General features: G+C 32.9%; 2 protein-coding genes across 2 annotated transcripts; both read left to right on the top strand.

Moving 5' to 3' along the window:
* Window positions 1-207: 207 nt before the first annotated feature.
* Window positions 208-9,535, top strand: LOC106719029. Its single transcript, XM_045683891.1, has 4 exons — window positions 208-247; window positions 7,409-7,636; window positions 8,012-9,023; window positions 9,123-9,535. The coding sequence occupies exons 2-4, from the start codon at window positions 7,462-7,464 to the stop codon at window positions 9,295-9,297; spliced, it is 1,362 nt and encodes a 453-aa protein (XP_045539847.1). The 5' UTR covers window positions 208-247; window positions 7,409-7,461; the 3' UTR covers window positions 9,298-9,535.
* A 17,312-nt stretch (window positions 9,536-26,847) lies between these two features.
* Window positions 26,848-27,262, top strand: LOC106719043. Its single transcript, XM_014513285.2, has one exon. The coding sequence runs from the start codon at window positions 26,936-26,938 to the stop codon at window positions 27,206-27,208; it is 273 nt and encodes a 90-aa protein (XP_014368771.2). The 5' UTR covers window positions 26,848-26,935; the 3' UTR covers window positions 27,209-27,262.
* The last annotated feature ends 505 nt before the right edge of the window (window positions 27,263-27,767 follow it).

Raw genomic sequence — 27,767 nt, 5'->3', positions numbered from 1 at the left:
TCTACTGAACACTGTCTTGTATTTTTTTTCTACTCTTTTAACATGATTTGATTTTTCAAATACATCCTAAATATTAGATTTAAAGATTCATTTTGAAGTTAAAACCCAAAAGATGTACTAACACGGTAATCAAGTTTGCTTAACAAAGGCTTAGAATAACATCACAGTCTACCTAAAAAACAAATTCTATTGTTTCAGGTTCAAAATAAATTCAGTGCTACAAAATTTTCTGCGAATGTCTTAAAGGGTAAGTTGGAGAATATGTTTTTTTTTAATTTAAATATGTTTTTTCTGTGTTATCTTACAAGATAAATCTTGAAATCTAAATTTAAATTTATTTTATATGGAGTAATAGAAAAAATCAATCAAATCAGTAATCTACATATTTTTGACCAATAGAATTTGGCTTCAAAAAAGTAATATATACCGTTCGCACATAATATTTAATAGACAAATAGAGTAAAAGCTAATTAGAGAAAGTACGCAATTAAAAAGAATTCAGTGGATAAAATGTGGTAAAAATAAAAGATAACAAATGAACCGTGTATCGAATGAGACATTGCAGAAGAAGCAATCTGGAATCGATCTCAAGGATTAGGTGAGAGGTCTGAGAAGCTTTAGTACACCGCTCTGAGATTTGCCAGCATTACTCGCAATCTCACAACTCATTTATGTTATGTTATTAGTTTCATATTGTGGTGTGTTTGTGTTTACACTAATGTTCATTTTCTCTATGTGAACTGTCACTTTCCGATTGAACGCTTTGAGGAACTAGTTACTTAATAATAATAAAGCGTAGTATTAAATATATACCTCAATTACTCTCCTAAATTATTACCGCTACTGTTTTGTTACTTCATTGTTTCCGTTGTTTTGTGAAAATTATGCAAAAATGTGTTTCTACAGAAAATCATTTGATTTTTTATTTACGAGTTATAGCTATTAAAATGTCCAGTTTTCTCTTGTTTATTAGAATTGTGTAATTCAATAAGAGTCAATGTCAATAATGATTAAGGGTTTCACATTCCAACCACGTTTATTGGAAAACGCTCGGCCTCGCATTCTTGTATTTGTTATACCATTCTGCCTAATGAAATGGACACCGCAATGTTACGTTTGTGTAAAATTGCCTATATCTTTTTTATGTTACTGCGCTACTTGAAGTGCAAAAATGTAGGCATACTACACACTATTGGCCTATTACAAATTGTTTATGTACAAAAGCTCATATTAAACAAACCAAAGTACGTTTTTTGCTGTAAAAAGTAGAAGTGTACGTAACATTTGAACTATACGTATTTATTTTTATTTTTGTATAGAGGGTTATGGCTTTCCATTAACCTACTTTATTATAATTCTGTATATGGCTGTTCAGTACCTTAATAAAATAAAATAAAAAATAAAAATAAAATAATTACTTATTACAATTATTCGTACTTCTTTCATTGCTTTAGTTTTATGTACATGTATAATTTTTATTGAACAAAGAGTTTGTGCATGTAAAATCTTTAATCCTCGTAGTCTTTTAACAATATGTTAAAATGCTTTCGGTGTATCACAAATTCTAATTTGTTCAGGTTCAAATTTGCGATTCGTAAATAATGTGGTCTTAACACCGTTAATCTTCACAGAAGATGTAAGAAATTCCTGAAATGGGCACTAAAATGTATTCAGACACCGGCAGTACAAACTATTTGAAAGTCATTAGCGTACATTTGTTGAGCTGAGGAAAATTCCAATAATTGCAAGAGCTTAACATTTTAAGCGGTTTGCAACTTAGCCAATACTTAACTCTGTGCTTAGTTCTTCAAAATTCATCTTTAAAAAATTAGAAAAAAGGAAAATTAATAACAAAGCATTTCACAATCTTCAATGTACGGTTTACATCTAATATCAATACGACATGCCCGCGAATAGTAATTCATGTCTCGCTTTCAAGTTAATTAATCTTTTTCTAATGTAAAACTTAGTTATATATTTGAATTTAGCCTACTTGAGAGCTTATGAGGTTTAAAAACAAAAATAAATAACCAACAGGTGCTAAATTACGTTAAAAAAAACTGAAAAATCTCATCGTTATGTACATAATTCGTAATTACTGTCCACCATTCTTGCCTTTTTATTATCATTAATTACAGACTAAGCCCAAGCTTACTCAGGCACGTATTGAAGATATATTTCATTACAAGCTTTTAATTAATACTTAGAGCGAAGCCTTTTTGACCCTAATATTAATGATAAATTCCTTCATCCAATCAGAGAATATTTTCAAACGACCTTGATACACTTTCAGACAGCTTCGTAAGTTTTTGGAAGTTGAGATGAGATTTAATTTGATTAATTCTCTGCGTTATTCAATTAGAATTCGCTATTAATTGATCTAAATGGAGTTAAAAATACATTGGTAGAATTGTGTATTATTCCTATGGCGCGAAAATGTTTTTGTAGAATTATTAATCAGTGTTGACGTAAAACATTATGTTGGTATGACCTTTACATTTTTTATATCATTCCGTTTTACATTAAATCATTTTTTTAATACTTCTAGCTGAAAATTTAGTAGGTACTATGATAGAAATACGCAATTAATTTAGTTTTGTTTTCTGTATTTTGTGGATTATAAATTTTAAGGTTTATAACACCTTGTGTGCTAAACCCTCGTGAGTTGGAAAAGGCCAGGGAGATAATGGTCTTGTAGATTATTAAGGATTAATATTTTAATCCAACGATGACACTAAATAAATGAATTGTGTCCTGGCAAACGTTGACGTGTCGGTTAGACTGGGTCTGAACCGAGCCGGCTGTGTCTAGGCTGCTTATAAAATATTCATCGCTTGAAACATGCCTAACGCTTGCTACTTCTATACATATTTTATGTAAATATAAACAATAATTGTAAACACATAACGTATGTTTCATTTATTGTGACATCTAAAAATCTGAGAGCAATATTATAAATAACTTAAATTGACTGCTAAGAGCTAAAGTGTTTTAAAATGATTATGGACTAATTGGTCATGATAAAATAAATGCAAGAATATACTTATTAAAAGTTTGAGTAAATCATGGTCACTCTAAATCAGTAGGCGGCGATTATCGTGCTTTGTGAGCTACATCAACGCTATATCGATAATTACATAGCCAAGTAAAACTTGCTAATGTTTCCAGGTGACAGTATCACTGGAATAGGTCATTAAATTGTAAAAACGAATTTCCTATAGGCAGATAAACTGGGAATGACATAATAACCACCTTTACGACCGTGTATTTTAGTAGGGGATAGTCCGATGAAATATTTTACGGTGGCTCTCCTCGTAGCCCGCGGCGCTGCCTTGCCCCCGCCATTCCTCCCCGCAGCGGTAGCGTTAAATTCTCGTAAATGTCGCTGTAAGCTCTGCTCTTCACTATGATTAAGAATTTATGAGAAGACATTTTAGAGAATACTTGTAAAATACAATAGTTTGGAATAATATTTTTAATCTATACTTAATTTTAAGATTTTATGTTAAGGAGAAAAAAAAAATAAAGAACGTATGAGGTTTTCTTCCTTTCTTCCTTTTTTTCTATTTTTCCATCTTTCTTTAAAATTTCCGAAGTAACATCAAAACTGCTTGTTATAGACACACTAGTTTTTTTAAATAAAAAATAAAGCAAAACTTTTATTCGCCTAGAAAAAACTGAGTTAATAATATGTTTTTTTTTTGGAATTTTTACTTTGTACTTACAGTTAAAAAAAGATACAATAGGATGTTGATCTCATGCGTCCTCATAGTGAAAGAAAATTGCGGAAGGAAAAGCACATTTCGGAAAAAAGATAGTTCGTGATATTTCGAAGACATGAAATATGGATGTATGTCTAAGGAAATAATATAGCATTTGTAATGCAAAAGATAGAAAGATACTATATTGTGAAAGTAAACTTGAGGATAGATAGTCCTTTGTATACCATCGTCCTATTTTCCGTGTAAATGAAAAAAGATCAAATGGGAACATCATTATACACACTGGCAAGCGCTAGCTTATTCAATATAAAAAGGAATACATATACTTTATTTATACACGTTGTAGTAGTATTTATAAAAAACCAAAAGTCAATTTTACTTGGTTCCTGTCTTTAAAGCTGAAAGATGATTATTTGTCTACGATAGTGCTACGTGAATAAGTTCTACGGAAGTTTTACGAAAACAAGTTATTCCGAAGCCGCTACGAAAGCTCGGTCTTTGGTGATTTTCATTTCAAACAAATTATCACTTAGATAAAAACCATGCAGAGGCACATAATTACGCGATTGATTTAAAATTCGTATCCGTTCTTACCTGCTTATAAAATTTATAAATATTTATCTATCCAACACTAGGGCTTTTCATTCAATCACCCAAGTATTACTGTTATGTATTAACAAGAAGAAAATTAAAATAATGAAATCTATACGTTCTTGATTTTACGCTACACTGGGTTGGCATCTGTGACTGTATTTGGAATACCTAAATGTAAAGTTCAATAAAACTATAAATACATATACATACGTACGTAAACTACAAATTGATGATATTAGGTGTGTATGTTGTCGAGCTTAATTTTGCTCGAGCCTCAGCTCGGGGCCTCTCGACGCCGGACATCGCTTATTATTCATGAGAGTGCAGCTTCGTTAACAATTCAACTGTGATTCCTTCTATGTTTTCTAATTTGTCTTGTTTCTTTTAACTAATTAATGCATTAAAATTAAAATTTTGCGAAATTCAAAGATATATGTGAAGTTATCCAATGCGCACTGGGCCAGTTTATTTAACTAAGGTACTAGTCACACCTAATTTAAAGAGGCTCGAATCCACTGGGTTGTATAACAAAACAATTGAAAAAAACGTACAAGAGAAGAACGTAACATTGTCTATGTGGGTTTCTTAAACCAAAATCTCCGTTTAAAACATGTTTTTACTTCAGTTTTGTCAAAAGGGATGATGATGATGTTTTATAAAGAGATTTTACTCTTAGAAATCCACAGTAAATAATAGTAAAGTTATGTTATTTTACTGTAGGTGTGCATGTTTATTTCTCGAACCATTAAAAACCTTCAATCAAAATTTTACGATAAAATCAAGCGAACAACACGCGACAAAATATAAAAAGGTTTAAAAGGTATGAGGATATTTTATCGTGTTAGCTGCGGTGGTGTGGGCGCCAAATGGAAAGGTTACAATCGATTATACACACAGGATTACCTTCGTGTTAAGTGAAAGTAGCTCAACTATAGTTAACATTTTTTACGCAACATTAATGATGTTTCTGTCAGATTTTTTGTAAAACGAGAATTGCGGTAATTAAGTAGAGAAATTCGAAGTAGGAATGAGAACAAAAATTGGTTATTATATTTTGTCGTAAAATTAGACAAAGGGTAATTCAAACATCAAATTTGTAATGTTTTTAATCTTCAAATATTATAAATGCAAATTTTAGTTGGATGGATGGATAGTGTACATGACTGGCCAGAGCCAGTCAAAGAGGTTTTATATATATACTCTTTTATATTGTAAAATGTCATCGACTTTCAATTGTTATTTTTGACTTCTTGCTAGTTCTTGCTTTGTGTGTTACTGTTACGGAATTATACATGTTTTTCGTACAATCTTTTATTATTTAACACCACAATACAGTTCACTCGATAACAGATAGTTTGAAGGTATTTTCGAAACGGTTGAACGGATCTTGATGAAATTTGGCACAGGTGTAGAACATAGTCTCGAAGAACACATAGATTACTTACTAAGTTTTTTTTACTACGCGCGGACTGATATGACTTCTATTTTTGTTATAAAATCGAGAGCATAAATTATGAATTTCATTCCGTAATTTTATTAACGCTTAGTCACTTACAAAACACATATGTACTGAATGTTACGATAAATTTAATATAAAATTACTTCAGAGCACTTTTACGTTTTAATGACATAACTTGAAATTGAGAAAATTGAGTAAGTTGATTTACGAGTGAAGATTGCCTCCAGCTCCCTCCCCTCTCTTAACCCCCTCAACCAGTCTCGATTATTTACGGCGCGATTGCTAGTCACGAGTTTATAAAGGTGATTGTAGCCTTCAAAATAAAAGAGTACCATCTTTTTTGTATCAGTTTTATCTGCCCACTGCTGGGCATAGGTCTTTCCCAACCTTCCACAGTACCTGCCTTTTTTGTATACCATAGTTTTATTCAACTGTCTACTTCCTTAAATATGTGTATTTTATTTTAATAAAAAATATTTAAATAAATATATTGTAAACACCCTGAACATTATACTGGGTTATGTAGATAAACGGCTACGAATCAACATAGTCTGCTATTCAGAGAATTAACCGCAAGGCATGTGTGCGGTTAACTCTAACTTCTACAATAGTAAGTTTCAGTTTAGTACAAGCCTATAAAGATGTAACTGTTTCAATATCTCTTAAACTAATCTCGCAATGGACTGCGCTTACCTTTGACGTAGTAAAGCAATAATACCACTTTCTAAAAAACAAAAAACAAATGAGAAGCCAGTAAAATGCAAAGTTATTACTAAATGTAATTGAAAACATTATGAAAATTAATCAAGACGACTTTCAAATTTGTATAAGTTTGTGTTTATTCAAGCCAACGTAGCATCGGGTAAACTAGAACTTTCCAGACCTCAAGTGAAACTTATGAATTCCAGTATTTGTTAAGAATACGAGCCGTATGCTTGTTTAAATACTAATTTGAAGCTTCCGTTGTATTCTAGATCTAAAATAAGACATGACAACAGAACAAATAATTTTTTTTACAAATGTTTATCGAAATATGAAAATACAATGATAAGAAAATCTTTAAATTTCTAGTTTGTCCAAAACATGGTTTTCAAAAACTTATGGTTTTGCGTCTTTGAAATTTGTTTTTTTTTTAAATTATCCAAAAATTAATTTTATAATCAACAAATTTGATATTTTATTTAAAATAAATATTTTTATATATAAAATATAGCAAACAATAATTTTAACAATAAAAAATTATTAAATAAACACAACGTATATAGTTTTGCAATTATTATCAATTTTAATTACTCCATTGGGAGTTAATGATGTGAGTTAATTGCTCTTCAGAGCTTTGATCGTGCGGCAAATAGTTTCAGGCAAATATCTGAATAGTACTATTAGCACTACTTCATTATTATATTTATTTTCTGCTTTTAATCTTAACGTTTTGAAATACATACTAATGAAAATAATAACTTGATTTGATTCTAATATAGAAAAATTACCTAAATAGTTTGTTGTATGTTGAGAGAAATATAAAGAGTCTGAACTATGATTAAGTAAGCTTCATCATCATCATCAAGCTTAACTCAGGCCACTGTAAAGTATAAAAAAAATTGGGAGGAATATGTATGTATGTATTGTGCAGGGAGTTGTTGGTGTAGGCGAAGGGCGCTGGGGGGCGCGGCGGGCGGCGGGCGCATGGCGCTGCTGTACCGGGCGACGCGGCTCAAGGACCGCGCCGACACGCACGTATTCACCTTTGTGGTGACGCGCTCGGCCACGCGCGAGCCTGACCGCGACGTCACCTCTAAGGACTTCTGCTGCTCGCACCAGCGGTGGGCAGTCGCCTTCAGTCGCACCGATGCCTCTTTAGGTAAATACTAACCCATAGGCATACTATGACTTAAAAATAATACTTCGTACATCCGAAATCCAAAAAAATCACTTTGATCACAATAGTTTTAGTAATAATGAAAGAACAACTTTGCTTTTTAGCATAAAGAATTTTATTTTTAGCATTTTGCTTTAGTTAGCATAAAGAAAACACTTAACGATGTTATAATTTAATATACTTACCTAAGCTTATTTAAATCTCAAAGTGTAATAAAGACGCATGTATGTCAAACTGAAATTTAATTCGTTACTTGTACTTTAAAATATTTCAAACACACGAAATTTTACCTACTGTTCTTATACGATCGATTGCAATAAGTAAAACATGATGAAAGTTTGTACATTACTTTAACAGGTGTGTATCTGGTATGGCGCGGTGCGTGCGAGGGCATGCGCGTTTATGTAGACTTCACGTTCACTCTGCTGAGCCGCGACCACTTCACTGCCAACGAGGGCTTCTCCGGCAAGCAGGTGCGGTTCAACGCAGGGTGCGCGGCGCAGGGCCGCGGCCGCTGCATTACGCTCGCCGAGCTCACTGCCAAGTTCGCGGATGCGCGTGGCGAGTTCCAGCTCGAACTCACTATGTCCAAGGTCCGCACGTTGTACTCATGCGAGTTGCGGGCGCCTCGACTCGACACACCGCCCATAGCATTCGCAGGCTTCGACTGGTCAGTGTCGGCAAGCGGCGGGAACAAGGAGCCTCTTACGCTGCGTCTGGTGCGTCTGTCCGGGGAGGGACAGCGCTGCCGGGTTCGGTATGCCCTCGCTTTGGGAGAGGGTGAACGGCGCTTGCATTCCGGTCCACTCGAGTGCGTATGCGACCCCGAGGGTCGAACTCCGCCCTGGAACCCTCGCCCTCCGTCTCGTATTCTACATAAGGGTGTTCGGTTGACTGTGGAGCTAGTATGGGCGCGCGCACTTGCGGAGCTGGCGGTGTCAGCGGCCGGGCGTGCGGCCACGTGTTACGACCGTGATAAGCAAGCATGGGCGCTGCGCTGCGACACTCACTCCGAGACTGTGCGCCTTCATATGCTGTACCGCGACGTGCACAACGTGCCGAGAAATCACTTACGCTACGTGAGCTGGTCGGCGTGGCTGGTGCGCGCGTCGCCTGCGCCGGGCGAGGCCGACGCCGACGAGCTGCCGGGCGCACCTTTCGAACACTATTATGCACAAGAGAGTGCTGACGAGGGTCTCATGATGGAGACCGCACTTCGAGTGGAGGATATTTCGCGAGCTGGGTGTGCCTTTCTGCATGCGGGCGGCGAGCTCCGCGTTCGTCTCGAGTGGGGCGACACCTATCTACTTTTCCAAGCTACATACCACGTCTACGACGACCTTTGTCGTTTGCACGCTCATCAAATGAGGTCGGTATAAACATATTACTGCAATCACAATTTGCATCTTGTACTTTTGCGAAATACTGTATCTAAGGAAATTTGCTAAACAAGTATATTTGTTGGCAGGCGCGAAATAACAGCGTTGCAGGCGGAGAACTATTCGCTGGAGCGGCAGCTATTCAGCTACCAAAAGAGCCTGGCGTACGCGCAGGCGCAGGCGGGAGAGCCGGTGGGCGCGGAGGGCACGGGGCGGCGCTCGCCCGCCGAACGCTCGCTGTCCACGGACACGGAGTACGCGTGAGGCGCGTCCGCCTGCCGCCGCACCCCGCACTGCGCCGGCTGTCTTCTCATGTGTTCTCCACTCTTCTATCTTCTTGACTGACTCTGACGTTTTTGAGCGATTTATCTATTTTTCTAAAAGTTTTACGGCGAGCCGCGCCTCGTCCGCACGCTTGCCGCCGCCCGCCGGTGTCCCCTGCCGGCTGACGCCCGCATTCTCGCCGCTCGACTCTATCGATAGCCGATTATTATATTCGACTACTTTTCTATTTATCTGTACATAAAATATATTTAGATATTATATATTATGTATATTTCTAACTTGGATCTCGAATTCATATACTGCAAACAGTCGATTGACGATTAAAAATCTAAAAAAGCGTAAAATCTTTTATTCCTTTATGTATAGCTTTGAATCATATTTTATATTTCGTTAGTTTTAAGCATTTTATTATAAAAAGCCTATCGGTAAAAGGGATTTGTAATTAATATTGTAGATAAAAGTAGTAAAATAGTAAAAATGTATATTTTCTACAATCTTCTTTACACTTTACGCAAATTATTTTATAATTACTCTATATTTAATTCACATTTATTCTAGATTTTAAATCTTCACAATCAATGCTTGTAGACAACAATATACAAATGAGAATAAAAATAGGATATATCAAACACAACAGTTTTCTTAATTAAATAAAAAACGTATACTTTTAACAACATGTTTATCGAATATTTTCATCAAAATTATCAAGAATTAAACACCAATATTTCAACGGAAGGTGAGTAAGCTTGTGGTAAGTATTAATTAAATAATGTACTAAACAAGTAATGACTAGAATATACGGCCACATGTTGACCATCGCTCGGAATTCAACTGTCTTGTTACATTACACAATATATGTATTTAATTATGCAGAACACGAGGTCAGTTAAGGTACATAACGACAGCTTTAAGACATTTCCAATGTTCCTTACATTCATATGAAATGTCTTGATATAAGCTTCCACGGCCTAAATTTCAAAATTAATAGTACAAATATTATAATCCAAACCGTTAGAAGTTGAAATGGTAAAGTAATTTATTTCTTTCTTCGATTAAACTGAAAAAGAAACGTAAATAAATTATGGAAAATGTACTAATCAAGCCTTGCTTCTTATCTATACAGTTTATTAAAATTTTAATTTTGATTAAAGTTAAAGTATCACTAAAAAGTTACAAAGGTTAAATTTTTTAAAGAAAATGCTACTCTTTAGTTTCTTAGTACTCTACTTCTGTTCTTATAGTCAAAGAGTCCTTAACATTTTATACTTTAGAACTAACCTACTTACGACTAAACTTTCAGCCTTAAGGAGGCTATAAAACTATTTATACAACTTAGTATTATACTTACTGAAGAATATTAGGGCAATGATATTTTCATTAGATTATTAGTGGCCTTAAATTCAATCTTTATTAATATATACTACCTTAAAGAAATCAGATTTTATATGTGTACTTTATACGTGTGTAATATTCTAAGATCATATAGGTTAGGTAATAAGATCGGGGTGCTTACATTTCTTCTCACGTAACCTTTTATATTAAGTTTACTCGTAAAAAAGTATTAAACAGAACTGAAAGTCGTGAATACGTTGACGGTAACAAAAGGCGTGTAATTCAATCGACTAACGAGCCGAGAGCTGTGAGCCACGAGCCGGGTGGGTGCCAAGTGCTTCAGCAAAACTAGTTACGTCTGTCGCCTCTTCAATATTCCTTTAATGAGCTCCGATTCTTTAAGTGAACTCAATAAACAAGAATCAAGTGTCCTTCGTTAAACAATAGTTTTGAATACGTGACGTCATTTATTTACTTTAATTCTGTGATGAAACAGACAAGATAGTAAATCAAATAAGTTCAGGCGATGAAATAAATTTGCTTGGTTTTTGGAAATTCAAAGACAATCTCCTGTACCTTTTGAATATTTTAACTTATCTATATGAACGTTAATAATAATTATCTATGAATTTCCAAAAAAATCATAAAAATAAATTGATATATTACTCGGTTACAAAGAAAACAGTCGTGAAAGCCATTAGAACCATTAGCGAGGCGTATGCATTAATCAGTAGTCTGTAAACTACAGTTATAAATTATTACAGACAGCTTTGAAAGTTGTCATAAACAAATATTCTATAAGACATATTTTTAGGTAAATGTCGAGATATTAGAAATAAACACACATCTAGAAACGTTTAATGTTATAACAAACCATCGTGCGTTTTATGTCTATTATTGTCATGTTACTGTTGTAAATGCTATAAATGTTATAAATGCGAATGTTTGTTTGAAGGTATCTTCAGAACGGCTCAACGGATCTTGATGAAATTTAGCACAGTTATAGAACAAAGCCTGGAAGAACACATAGGTTACTTATTACGTTTTTTTTTTATTTCGCGCGGACGGAGTCGCGATAGCTAGTATTATATATGCGGATATTTGGATGTATGGATAGATGTTTGTTAGAAGGTATCTCCAGAACGGCTAGATAGTTGTCGCAGAAATTTGGTATAGTTGTAGAACATTGCCCAGAAGAACACATAGATTACTAATTAAGTTTTGTTTTTATTTCGCGTGGACAGAGCACGGGCGACAGCTAGTTACTAAATAAATACCCATATACTTCAGCTAAAAAAATGGGCAGAGAATTATGTACATAAAATAAAATAAAAACAAGGACTAGGACCGCACTGTCAGAATATAAAAGACAACATCCTCTTTATTCATCGTGTCATGTTTGAACCATTATTTTTTTATAGAATATGTACTATTAGAATATTTGAATTGAAGTTTACAACGCAATTGCTCTATAATAGCGGTATGTCGTTCAATTTGCTTCTGTTAGAGACAAAAATCAACACTCTGCCGGTGTATCGGCGCAGTACTAGACATGTCAAATATCAACGCTTGCGTCGCCTCACTACAGCTATCTGTCACTTGGTTTTGGGAACTTTAGCGCGCAATACGCTCGAGATGATCTTGACTAATAATTCTCTAAAACTTCACTAATGCCTAATAGATAATTGACAGTAATTGACTTAGCATAATGTCAGTAAAATTATCAAAATTTGCTGTCAATATTGTTATTAAGTTATTTGACTCAATTATGGATTAAATTCCGAAGCTTTGATTTAGATTATGGTGTTATGTGTTCGGATTTCAATCGAGATAAAATAGTTTTTTGTCTAAGCAATATATGAATACTATTAGTAGTTAAAAGATGCTGTTGAATTTGCATAAATTATAAAAGTAGATGTCGCCCGCGACTCCGTTCAAGCAGAATTAAAAAAATCGTAATAAGTAGCCTATGTGTTCTTCTAGACTATGTCCTACATCTGTGCCAAATTTCATCAAGATCCATTGAGCCGTTCCGGAGATAACTTCAAACAAACATCCATCCAGCCATCCATCTAAAGATTCGCATTTATAATATCCGTAAGATTGCAGTTAAAGAAAAAGTAAAACGCAATGGAATAAAAATTATTAAACAAGCGGTCTGCTCTATCCTGTACTCAATATTCCTTTTCACATTTTGATATTTAAATGAAAATTTATTTTTAAGATAAAAAATATTATACTGCCTGGAATTGTCGACACAAAAGATTCCATCTCAGAAAGACATTTTCTCTCCTTTGTTTGAAGTAAATAAATTCCAATGATCCGTAACAAAAAGCTCCGAAATGTGAAGCTACATATTAAGAAGTACTTACCTAATAATCTCCTCATAAAAGCAGAAATAATATTTTTAAGAAATTACTCCGAAACCTTGATTGAAAATAATGTTACTTTTAAATAACATGTCTCGTGCGCTAGTACTTTTATTATTTAGTAAAACTATAAACATATTAGAAATAATAAATCTTAAAAAAAATCGTTCAGTAACATGCACAGATTTCAAACTAGCGTAAAATTTGATACCCCGTATTTGTGTATATGATTGTATAACAATGTAATCCGAAACAGAAATCGCTATCCTCGTTAATTACCGCGTTCGTTTTACATTCAGAACTTAATTAACCCAGTGTATAGTAAAATAAACAGTATTTTGTAATTTTGTGTATAACAACACTATATTCTTTGTCCCTCGGGACATCACGATGAGATTGTTTGCTATAAAACGAACCAGTCTGTATGAAATTTATATACTTTAATACAATTCATGATTAAAAGGAATAAAACATGTAAAAGTTTGGTATTATAAAACTTAAATACTTACCTAGAAGAGTTATTTGGTTGCGACAATTAAATCTATATATATAAAAGAAAGTCGTGTTAGTTAATCTATTTATAACTCAAGATCGGTCGAACTGATTTAGCTGAAAATTGATGGGGAGGTAGCTTAGAACTAGGAGACGGATATAAGAACTTTTTTATCTTGTGCATTTTTTTATTCCGCGCGGACGGAGTCGCGGGTAAAAGCTAGTTAAGTATATTTCTTAAGTCTATCAAAAGGTAATATTACGCACTGGTTTGAAAGTATCAAATTTATAGTAAGAAAAAAAACTTATGGCAACAAAATAACTCTCTCTCCAGCTTTGCTTCAAATTGTTTACTAAATTAAGAAACGTAAGAATATTAAATAGTCATAAAGAGTCTTCCCTAGCGTATATATAGAATGAGATGTACAATACTAAGGGACTCCCTAAACAACACATAAACGACTCTGAAAATGTCAATTAGACTAAGAATAGTTAGGCTATTAAATAGACTATCTGGACATAGTACATTTATAACAGTTGTATTGCAATAGTGTCGTATGTTAACACAAAGCCATTTATTGGAAAACGATCGCAATTCGTTTGTATTTTTTGCGCCATTGAGATTAATTTAACGGGATATAGGAACGACTGTGAAACATTGCGTGTAGTGTTTGGTTGTAAACATAAAAAAGCTTGTATTTACTTAATCGCTTGAAATTTTTAAATCGTATTCTGTATATTGTGTTTATAATTGGTTATTCCTCGTTTAAAAAAAGAAATAACATGATTTGTTTTATGAGTCCAAAGATATTAAACATCATCGTCATCATCATCATCAGCTCATTATACGTCCCCACTGAGGGGCTCGGTGGCTACCCTAAGTTAGATGTGACTAGGTCATAGTCAACCACGCTGGCCCAGTGCGGGTTGGTTGAATTCACACATATCTTTGAATTTCTTCTCAGATATGTGCAGGTTGCATCACAATGTTTTCCTTCACCGTAAGAACGTCGGATAAATGTACATATGTAAATCGAAAATCGAAAAACACATTGGTACATGGCAGGATTCGAACCCATGACCTGTAGATTGCAAGTCAAGTGCTTAACCAGTGAGCAAATTTTAAATATAATTTCTATTTATTTTGGTCGTAAGACGAATAATGAAACGCTAATTTCACAAAAATATTAAAACAATTTAAAAGCATTATATCGCTATTATATGGTATGGTTAAAAGCATGATGGTTGTGCTTTCTCAGTTAAGCGAAATATTAAATGTATACAAAGGCGGCGCATGACATTGTTAATTAGCGACTACCTGTGCCGCATACATTAGCTTGAGTCGGAGCAACTCAAAGAGGATTTAATGTCGTGATACATTCACACGAACACAGCGAGGCAAAACAGTAAACAGTGCAGTATTGCTAATGTAGCACAAGGGGAAAACAGTATACAGTTCCTTCTCTGGGTCTGCGTTCAATAAACAAAAGCAGTACTGTTCTGTACGACTGCTCTATATCATTGTGCTTTCCTCGTGTGAAACGAGCATCAGGAAGAAACGCCACGGTGCTATGCGAAGTGAGGCGACGCGACGACAGATTGTGTAATCTGAACTGCCTGCATAATGTTCCTCTGCTGAAAATAACTTAAACATTAAATTGAAGTGGTGTTTTACAGTCTTTTGTCTATTAGTATTTTGCATTTAGTATATACATTTCATTATTTTTTTGTTTTGGATATAATATATTTGGCCGTTTTTATTTGCGAAGTATTTTAAAGTAAAAACAATTTAGGGTCCAAGTTCTTACGTATTTAAAAACACAACTAGGATAATCGGAATAAGTGGAGCTATCATTTCTCACACGTGAATCATTTTTTCAGAAGCAGTATGAAAAATCCGTAAGTAATCTTCAGAAAATCGTTCTGAATGAAGCTTAACAGCTACTTACGAACAGACTTTCAGTGAATAGAAGATAACAAATCTTGTTAGGAGTTAATAATTGCTTGAATCGTCGACTATTATGTATATAGTTTTTATTCGATGAAAAATTAAATTCAAATACCTAATGAAAATATAGATTACAAAAACTACAAATAATTTACAGCAATCAAACCTCACAGACTATGATTGCGTGGTAAAAAAATAACACCGTAATACAAAAACTCTTTCGATCTTTTTGGCCACAAGTTGGAAAAAAGTATTCATAAAAAGTTTAAAAATAAACAAAGATTATTTTCTGGCACCTTCAACGTAAAATCTTTAATGGCTGAGAAAATAACTTAAAAGGTTTTATCCATTTAAATTCTTCCAGAAATGATATTTCTAGACAATGCTTCGAAGGAAAATGCTCTACTAAAAATTCATTGAATTCCAAAGACATCAGAGCGAAGTATTTGGACAATGAAAATAGATTTTTATCATAGCGCAGATTTATTCCGAGACGCTTCCTAAAGAAAAGACGAAAGGTTTATTTTTGAAACGCTTCTTTCGATCTACAATATAATTTATAGTCAGCTTCAATTACATTTTTGGCACAAAGATACAAAAATTTAATTAAAAAGCTAACGAGAACAAAAGTAGAAAATACACAGCTATATTTGAAAACGTGACTTGACGTGTCTTCACATTTCCAACATACAGTTTACTTTCTAGTAGAAATAAAAACGTACTTCTTATATTTCTAACAATTTCTGGTAGTAATCATTTTCTTCTTTATAATAATGTAACAAAGAACAAAATAACATCAAATTAGTTGGAGAGGATAGCGAGTGATGTTGACAGTGGGGATAAGCGAAACCATTATCCGTTTCTAATTACGTAAACATTGAGACGGAGCCTCTATTGGTGGTTTAATTAAAACGGCTATCCTGCAGCGGAGACGATAATAAAGTTATTTCCTAACCTGTTTATTAAATAACGTAATTTAAGAGCATAATATAAAATTGTAGTGAAATCAAAATTATTGAATAAACGCAAATTCATTTTATTTCCTTAACTAAGGAAATCCTTAATATTCATTACTAAATTACGCTCAACACAAAGCCATATAAGCTTGAGTAAATAATACCTAAAATAGATTGTAATTTTCCTTTATCGAATAACTGGATAAAATAATGCATTCCCTGTATTGGTATTTTTTAACATTTGTAAATAGAGAATTTTTCACTTCTTTTATCTTCAACGTTTTATTAAAATCTCTCTCACGTGAAATGCTATTCTCACTTTTATAAAATCCTCTTTCATCTTAAAGCCAGTATAAAATATTGCATACGCTGAACGGTTTTTTAATGTCATATAAGTTCATGCATTTAATGCACAGAAAGACGAGAACCTGTCTACTTAAGAGATCTAAATTTAAATCTTTCGAATAAGATGATTTGCTTAATTCTACTACCTTCAAAAAAATATCCATCCATCCATCTAAACTTCCGCATTTATAATATTCGAATTAATAATGTTAATAAGTATACCTCTCATGTATGTAAAAAAGTATATGGATTCGAACCTGGAGAAGCTAGAAACTTCTATTAGTGAGAGTCACTGTCCCGTTCTGACGGACAACTTCCATGAGTTCCTTGGGTTAGAAACTTCTATAAGAGATAGAATCGCGGTCCTTGGACTCTCGTTTATTCAGATAGGACTGTATACATATATGTTTTAACATAAATATTATGAAGATGGAATTTCACGTCAATCACTTGTTAAGCGTTTAATACGGTCAAATAAGTTGTATAATATAAATCAATGTCCCACGTAAATCTACGCTTAGCTCGAACCCCATTAGCAGCAAGTAGCTGCTAGCACATGATGTATTACGACCAGCCGATACAATGCCTATTAGTTAATCCCAATGATAAATGGTCGTTTAATCCATTAAATATGGTTTGCAGGTTAATTCCAAATTCAAAAGTGAGTATAGTAAAGTCACTAAATAATTTTAAAAAAAATATTTAAAAATGAAAAGGGAGGGAACAAAATGGGTAGGAATAAAACAGAGATGAAGTTTAATAACTTAATATTGCAGACAAACTGGATTATTTCCAAATTGAAGGAACCGCGTTTCGTACAATGTCTTGCATATTTTAGCTCATAGCTAGATCAATGTTATCACTTTTAATAGCTCACGCTTCTCTTTTGTTGGGTAAAATAAGGAAATCTTTTGTTTTCAAATTGAATAACCGACCTCACGAAAGTCGATGTTAAAGCGGATACCAATTAAATTAAGAAGATTCTGCTTTATTTTAATATCGCTGGTTCATTGTTTATAACATACAGACTTTGAACTTTAGAAACTTTTTTTATATCATAAGCAAACGAGTGAGCGGTCACCTAAATTCACCGAAATAACAAAACGACCGCTGACATCCATAATTGCGTTGAATACCTTTTATGTATAGAGGAGGGGACGCACAGAAAGAGGATATTTCCCCTTCCTATGCGTCTCTTCCTCCGTCAAATTCACTTTTCGTTACTATGGATAGTAATGAAAGGGTGGGAAGGTAAAGGGGACTAAAATTAAGCCCCCGGCAAGCACACTCAACAGATGAAACGCAGATGGAAAATATTCAAAAAATGTGTTTTGGCTCCACCTGAACAACATTTCAGTGGAATCGTGGAAGGTTGAATAAAATCTTAGGAAGAGAAACTTTCTTTAACAAAGCATTTGTGAAGATTTTCTTAAATCAATTTAAGAAGACCGTCCTCGTTAGATGGGATGCAAATCAATTCGGCCATACTTGTTATCCTCGCAAGGGACCAAATCAAGATAACTTCGTTCGTTATAAGAAAAAGTTTGAGTAACATTCTACAGATACATTTAGAAAAATGTTCATTTTTATGTTTTCACCTCAGTATTCTACGGTTAATTAAAAAATATAATTTAAAAGAAAGTCCTTTTTGCTCCTCTATATATTAATTTCAGATTTTCAGATTTCGTAATCTGAAGATACATATTTTAGAATTACACCTGCCTTGTAGTCATTTTAAAGAAAAGAACTCACAAAACTTTACCTCCATTATCGAATATAAAAAAAAACTTTAGTACCCAGTAAGTGTCTATCATTTTATAATTACAATTTCTCAAGACTGTAAAGTTGCCTTTATATATTAGCGCATGTTTAACTTGTGTTTAATAGATAAGATAATGTAATAAGATTCTTGGAAATATATTACTTCGTGAGTTCTAAACTTCAATAGTTTTGTAGGTTTATGTTCCACGTCTGAATATTAATTAGAAAGTTTTACTACTCTATAGGAGTTTTTATTACGATTAAAAAAAAATCGGAATTGTAGCCTGAGGTAGCTTTAAAAGTGCGTCAAAATAAGTAATATGAATACTTTTTTATAGGTTAGTAAAAGAGCAGCAGTAATGCACTTTAAAGTAGAAATTAATTTAATTTAGTAGTTCTAGAAGCTGAATGGCTAAACCGAGTACTGAAAGCGATACACAAAGGAACATTGCCTCAGGTCGCTTTCAACGTATTTAATACTTCTTTTCATTTATTTTTTAAATCCAATATCCTTGCGGTCAGAATGAACTCTGTACTATTTTGAAATACCTTTTTGTATGCTACACGTTTAATTACTTTTGTAGTATTTGTAGCGCAGATTGTAATAGTTATAGCGGTGAGATTTTAGTTATTATTTCTTTTTTTCTAATTTTATAGCAGACTCATTCAAGGTTGTTGTTACATTTTAAGATGAAATTATTAACTAGATACATGTATATTAGGTTTAACTATACATAATCTTATATATATAAAGTCGTGTTAGTTACACTATTTATAACTCAAGATCGACCGAACTGATTTAGCTGAAAATTGGTGGGCAGATAGCTTAGAACCAGGAAAAGGACATAGGATAATTTTTACTCCGTTTTCTATTTTTTATTCCGCGCGGACGGAGTCGCGGGTAAAAGCTAATATTATAAAAAGGAAAGACTTGATTATTTGTTTTTATGCATTGAAAAGGCTCCGAAACTACTGAACCGATTTGAAAAATTTTCTGTTGGGAAGCTACATCTCCGAGTGACATAGACTATATTTATTTCCAGATGTATTAATTCCGTGCGGACGAAGTTTCGGGCAACTGCTAGTTAGTAATATTTTTGTGTACATTGACCATAAATTGAAAAGATACACACAGGATTAGGTACCTGTCATAACAATAACAACGTATCGTACATTTAATATCAAAAGTATCACAAGGTACAGTAACATGTTCTCATAAAGTCTAATCACGGTATAGAGAGAAGACATTATTGAAGATTTTATGTGATTTTTACGACTGAGTATACGGGAGTGAGGAAGCGAATTACCTAAGCTCTTAAACAACTTCTCATAACAATTTCCCTTCTCTATCTCAACAAGATACACACCCGCTCAACTTGATTTGAAGTACCTAGACCATAAAATTACAATGTACGATAAGAAAGAACTTTTTAAAGAAGATTTTCTATTTTCCAAGCTGTTCTAAAAATTGAAATCTCGTATAATAGAATAATTTCACTTTATATAAAGTTAAAAGTCAACTGTTTTTAAATATAATTTCAAACAATTTGTAGCTTTATAAATTAAATTTTTAATGAGTACTGGCCTAAAGTATTCTATTTAAAAAAAAACTGAAGTTTTTTATTCGAATATTAGAACATAATTTCTCGCTTAAGTAAAAATTTTATTTCAATAATCTTTAAATACTAGTAAAAAATTAAACATTTCGTAACTTTAACAGCAAAGCATAAAAGTAACTATAAAATGGTATAGGAAGAAATTACATTCCATGATTGTTTGAATGTGAACAATCTACTAGTTAGAACACAAACTAGTAAGAACAATTTGTTCTAATGTTGTTTTCAAACAGTGATAATGTAATTAATATTGTTCTTGTTGTTTGACATTGTATGTAGTATATAGTCTTCAGTAATCTATACCTTTACTATCTGTCGCGAGTGACTCCGACTATGTTGTATATCTGTGCCAAATTTCATCAAGATAAGCTACCACCCTACCTACCGTACGATCTACTAACATCCATCCATTTAAACTTTAGCATTTATAATATTAGTAAGATTACAGTTAAAGAGAAAAAATTGAATATTTCTGTGCAATAAATTTAAAAAGTTTGGTTGATTTTAAATATTCTTCCATGGTTAAATCAAAATAATCAAAGTGATTCTATCAGTGGGCTTAGCACGAATATTTGTGACAATCGCCATCGTATTGTCATCGTCAATTATGTCAAAATTAGTATGAGTCCAATGCCTAAATAAATTAAAAAAATAGTATGAGATTTTTGGTGTATTTCACGCCCGATAATCCGCTCACCGCCCACTGTGGACTGCATAAATTTTATCGTTGACGATAAGATGTCGATTGTCACAAATATTGCAGCTAGGCCTACTGATGAAATCGTTGCCAAGCGTAGCCTTATTCTTATTAAAAAATGTTGTCATTCTAAGTTTATCCAATAATCCAAGCGAGGCTAGAATAGTTTGTTATGGTTAGTATTTTGCTGTACATGTATGTACAGCTTTGTTTTATTGTTCTTTGCTGTATTGTTTAAAAAAATGTGTGACAGTTAATTACAATTTCAGAGAAAGGATACACGTGTTTATTAAAGTCCGGAATGTGAAAGCAATCGAATGTTAATTGCATCATCAAGTGCTCGAGGCCAATAAAAGACAACCGTTTGTGTAATTAGGAACGGATTATGACTTAACTTATCCCCTATATCAACGTTTATTCTAACGCTGTTATTATCTTAGCAAATGTTTGCAATCTCATTGAATTTTATTGAAACGTGTGTGTTTGTAATAAGTATTTACTAAAATAAATAAAAAGCGTCGGTGGCTTAAGTACTTGACTTGCATTCTGGAGGTTCAAATTCCGCTATGTACCAATGTGATTTTCGATTTACATAAGTACATTTATACGCCGTTCTTACATTGAAGGAAAACATTGTGATGCAACCTGCACATATCTGCGAGGAAATTCAAAGTTATGTTGAAGTCAACCAACTAGCACTTAGCAAGCGTGGTTGACTATGGCTTAGTGATGACTAGGGGTGACTAACTTAGTGTAGACGCCGTGCCCCTCGGTGGCGATATATAGTGAGCTGATGATATGAAATTAAGGAATATTTTCGATTTTTTTTATCATATGAGAAAATGTTAGTGTTGTGAAAGTGTTATTAAAATGCTTAGCGTTAGTTATAATAACAAAAAAAAGATAACTTACTTTGGCCTAAATGAATTCTAAATTATAAAAAAATGAAGGAAAGGAAAATTAGGAATGTTACAACAGTATGAGTTGCTAAAGTTATTTCTGTATGTTGTTTTTTTATGTTAGTGGTTATGGAATATAAAAGGCTAGTTTATTTTCGGGTAAATTACTTTCTCACGAACTTAGAGCTACTATAATATAATATGAAAAATGAAATGTAACATTCCAACCCTCCTAGCGTGAAACGACCTGCCCTCTTTTTATGTTCATATAAATTTTTTGACCTTTAGAAGAGCATAGAAAATTAAGTTTATCAATTTTATTATTTATAAATAATTTTTAATCGCATATAATTTCAGTGAATAACATCATATTTAAATTATGTTTCTATTTGATAATGTTCTCATTTGATCTTAAAAAAAAATTATCATTTTTTTTAGGAGAAGGGGGCTAACGAGCTGATCGCATAATATTAATTGAACCGGTTCTTATGGACATCCCCAACTCTAGAGGAACCGTAGATGCGTTGCCGTCGTTCAATGTGTTGGTAATGGAAAACTAATTAAATATAATTAAATAATTAGAAATTATATCAATACTACGTTTATAATTAACAAGTTGATCTCGTCGTAGAAAGGTATAATTACAACATCCCTTCCCAACATTCAAAGGTGAACGTAAACCGAAAACTTTTACGAAATTAAAAAGTTTTAATTAAAAACCTGAGCACACTTAACGTACCTTTCATTTTTAAATAAGGTTACTTAAACATCGTAGCTTCAAACAATGCCTCAAATTTTCGGTCTGCGGAAATAAAGTTAATATAAAATTGTGTGTTTTCCGCACAATTTTTTAATGAAAAAATGTCTAATTAGTGAAGCAGAGTAACCGTTACAAGCGGTCACATGAATTCGCCGAAATGGCGAAGCGACCGCTGGACATAGAAATACGCAATTGCAGATGCGCTGCCTACGACGAAGGAGGAGACGCACAAAAAGAGAATATTTAACCTTTCTATGCATCTCCTCTTCCATCAAATCCACCTTACCATCCTTTCTTTATAAGAAAAGGGTGGGAAGGGAAAGAGGACTAAAATCAGACCTCCGACAGCACACTCATCAGACGAAACGCGGAATTACTTCCACTTCACGCCTGTCTTCTATGTGGTCGTGATATTTCACCGGGCGAGCCGGCCAATTCGTACCACAGATGTTGTTGTTGCTGGCGTCTACCACTGTTGATCTGATCAATGTTTTGGGAACATAAAAAAACAAATGTACATCTGTACCCATTATTTATGCAAAATGGTACAGCTTCTGTGAAATAAAATTTATTGTTGTTTATCGATTATTTCCTATAATAACACTTGAATTATGCTTGTTTTCATTCCATTCGTAATGTATCAATAATAAACAATGTCGATGCTACGAGAGCTCTACAGCCCGTAGCACGTAGCAGCTCTCATTACTTAATTAAGTTCAAGTGTAGATGTATTCAATGATAAATATGTATATGGGTAACTTAAATAATATAAATATGCACATATATTTCCTTCTCGGATAATATTTTGTTTTAAAAGGAATTGCATTTATTTAAAGGTTTCTCATAAATATGAAAAAAGTATCCATAAAAATACACAAAATAACACTGTTTAATATTTAAAAATTAAAACATATTTATTAATAACTTTAAAATAAAAAGAAGCTTTAAGTAAAGATACACATCTGCATTGTACGTGGCAATGATTACCTTGAGATAATTTAGTTTTATATTTGAACGTAAAATAGCTAATATAGTAAAGAACAAGTTTGTATTAAACAGTATTTTTGCAGTGAAAACTGTTACATGAATTGGTGTGGCAACATGTTTCAAAAAAGCGCAGTGCGTGCATTAACAATGTTATTTACTTTGCTCTCTATTTACATGACATTGATTTGTTAATTTGAAATGTCAACAATCAGCAATTTGTATAATTTAATTGACAATTCGTACAACAAATAACGGAAATGTTACATAACTCATATTTTAATAATAAATTATGATATACCTTAAATCATAACGGATAGTTAGAATTCTTTTTACGATGTCTGCGAAACAGATAAAAAAAAATCTGCCGTCTTCTCACCCCAATTTAAACTCTCAGAGTTTAACAACTTCCAAAAGTGACAATAAGTACGGCCATTACTTTTCGGCGGATACGAATTTTTGCCAAGATACCTTTTGTTTTTATCCTTTTGAACTTATGTAAAAAATATGAACGAAGAAATATTACTTATTTCTCAGTGCTTTTGACTGAAACTTCACGCACTTTCTTAGTTTTATTTCTTTTTTATGCCAGTGTTATTTTTAAATAAGTTTTTCGCTATGTAGTCAAAACTGCTTATAGTGACATCGAAGAAATCGGCGCTATTCAGTCGCAATAACTGATAGTCTTAATAACAGATATGTCTATAGTTTTTTCTATAAGGCGGATAATATAAAGTAAACAAATTGTTCGCTACAATTAATACTGCATTTTAAAATAATTAACTGGTTTCTACTGTCTTCTATATATTCAAAATAAACACGTCTCTTAAATAACTTCAACACAAACTCGAAGTAAACAAATATAAATTTTGCGAGTGAGATGAAAATTCCAGCTAAGATCAATATCAGGAGCAGGTATGAAAGTTCGCTCATAAATTGCGAGACGTGTCTTGGGAAACATTGAAACACTTAGGAGAGCTTAACGATGCATGGAGCGAACTATATTAAGATCCTAATACTTCATAAATATTTCTTTATTTTTTTCTTTTTAACGTTTTTATATATACATATAATTAACTTGATGTAACTTAAAGAGCCTGTTATTTTCCGGTTTATCGAACGATTTATGATCGATCCACTGCTTGATTAACTTAATCAGAATATTAACATAAACTTCATATATTTCTGTGCACCAAACTAGTAGTATATTTGAATATTTTTATTGCCATATGACTGTTAGTAATTAAGGTCCAAGGTTCATTATTATTAATTAAATGACCACTATAAGTTCTGCAAGCCGACCCACATTGTTAGGAGCACGTGCACTCTTTATTAGACCGTTAGGCGGGATAACGAGCTAGGTTCATACTGGACATTCTAATTATGCTACCGGTTACATTATAGTGTTGTTGAATTCTCAAATATTATTATCAACTCTTCTAGTTAATTAATTGAGGTATTATAATAACTAACAATTTTACCGACCTTATTCTATCAGTGAAAGAAGAAAAAAGTTGTTTTTTATACTACTCTTCTATTTTAGATGGCACTAAAAGAAGAAATACTTTCGGGAATACGCAGAAAAGCAGAAAGTCTTAAATAAAAAGTCAGATAAAGGTAAACAAATAATTTCCTTAATTAAACGACCATCAAATGAACACTAAGAATTCTACGAAAAAGAATGAACCTATAAACAATTATAAACAACAATGATTAGTGATTTTGCCTTGATGAATATAAATCTGAGAGCGTCAATTGTATGTTGTTACAGCTTACAGTTAATATTTTATAAAATAATAATGTAATCTCTTGTGCGCATAAATAGCAATTGACTGGATGAAGAATTTCGCACAGCAGCGCTTTTGGCACATTAATCTCAGAGAAACACCGACGAGGAAATTAAACCTAGATAGAGCCAGGCTTGGCGTGCTTTTTTTTTTTACTAATTTTATCAAAACATAATTGTGAAATTTTGTTCTGAATTTATGAAAAAGTATTTTTAATAGTTCACTTTCATGCATTGTTGGCGAATTATTTTTGGGCGTTTATGAAGCTGGCTTGTCATCATATTTTAAGACTTTAAAGGCTTGAAGTTTGTCGTCCCTTGCTAATATTACAGTAAAATTGCATTGCCGTGACACTTGTTTGTTATATTGTAGTGCCTATTACGTAGCTGAAATGATTTGTTTTAAGTTATTTAACAAATTATTCAAGTGCTAGTAAAGGTTGGATGATTCCATTTCACAGAACATTAATTGCCGAGTCGAGTTGCCTGTATAAAATTAATTGGTTCGTTATTGTCCATTTATTTTTATTAATTCCGCATAAATATGGCGAACGGAAAAACTGATGAGGTGAAAATGATTTTCTGCTTTTTAATCATTTTCGTTTTCAGACATGATTCATAAAATTTTTAATTGGCGGTAAATACGTATGAATATTCTTAATATGTCATTCAATTTAGTATAATAATTATGTAAATTCTTTCATTTAAATTTTCCTCATTTAATAGTATTTTAAAATAGGTACTTTTTATATAATGTTCTTGACTGGGAACTTTTAACAAGAGAATGAAAAGATCGATCGAGATATTTTTTTCGAGGATTTGCTCTGATTGTTGAAACAGGCGCATGAAATAATATGCACAATGTTCTTGGGTTATTTACTATAACATTGCATCATTCCAGGTTCAATCACAGAAATTTCTTGTAAGCATCTACTGTATTTTATTTATGTATCGTTTTAAATGAAGGAGCATAACAATATTTTTCTAAATGTAAACCTGAACCTAACTGCAACTTCTCTGGAAAAAGACTTTTAGCAAACATATTATTGAACTATTTACTACCTCATTTTCGTACAAGCTTCGTGTCGCTAACGTAAGAAGATGAACGGATATTACCCATAATTCTTTGATAGAACGACGAGATCAGTGCTAAAGCGCCTTTGAAGCTTTACGTTATAGACAGTTTAATACAGAGTGATATAGCAGATTTATTTAGATATTTTATTTTTTTAATATGTGTTATTAATATTAACGTGGTGTTTATAAAAGATTTAATAGGATAATTTTTTTTATTAATTATAAAAAATATCATATTCAATATCGATTTTCCACAAAATCAACTCTCAATTATTGTAAAAATTTGAATCCATAAATAATTATATTTCTATTTTGGGATTATGAAAGATCATTAATTATTGGTCTAGTAAATTAATAAATAGCGTATTTATAGCTTGTAGGTAAAATAGAATTATCCAAAATTAAAACACATAATGATCAAAAGAATCATTCGATTTTATCGATTCGATTGGACTTTTGACATTTAAAATTTATTTGTAGGGCAAGTTAAACAGAGAACGTCAATGTCAAATGTCAGTGTCACAGTCACGTTTTTTGAAGTGGTGTTATTTTATGGGTTATTTTACTAATTTCGTAAACTAGTTATATAAAAACAATGGCCCAAGGAAAACTGAAAGTGAAAAGTAAATTACCATCCGGTGTTAAAGTCAAGAAAAATAAAGGGAAAGCGGTGACAAAACGTAGCAACGCACCAGTTCGGAGTAAAAACAATGCTGTAGAAAAAAATAAGATGAAGGCAAAGGTAACAAAGATGGTGAACGCAGTGGCTGAACAGCAACTTAGAGCATTAGCTACAGACACGCCTAAGTTATCTGATGCGCAACAAAGGGTGGCAGCAGCTCCTACTGCACCTGTGCCCTCAAAATAACCTAAATATTAAGATCCAACTTGTTTATAACCAAAATCGAAATTAAAAAAAACTGTGTAATTTTTCAAAATGAAAATGCAATTTAAAAAAATTGTCCAAATTATATCTAATCCTTGGATGATTGTTTATATAGTGAGCATGTAATTCACTAAAATAAGCAGGAAAAAAGTTAAAAATATGCTATAAAAAGAATATAGCTGACTGTTTCTTACACCTGTACATGTTGAATTTGCAAATAATACTAGCTGTCGCCCGCGACTCCGTCCGCGCGCAGTTAAAAAATGGGGGGGGGGGGGTTATGAAAAATAGATGTTGGCCGATTCTCAGACCTACTGAACATGCTCACAAAATTTCATCAAAATTGGTCAAGCCATTTCGGAGGAGTATGGCAACGAAAACTGTGACACAAGAATTTTATATATTAGATAATGCAAGTGTATGTCTTACAAGTGACTATAGAATTGAAAATTATAAGCATGTTACGTATTGCTACATAACTGAGTTGTTTCCAGTTGGGCTGATCAACATGTCAATCAATGTCATGGTCCTATAGGATTTT

This window comes from Papilio machaon, chromosome 2, assembly GCF_912999745.1.
Source record: "Papilio machaon chromosome 2, ilPapMach1.1, whole genome shotgun sequence".
Taxonomy (NCBI): Eukaryota; Metazoa; Arthropoda; class Insecta; order Lepidoptera; family Papilionidae; genus Papilio; species Papilio machaon.
This window is presented reverse-complemented; position numbering and strand designations above follow the sequence as displayed.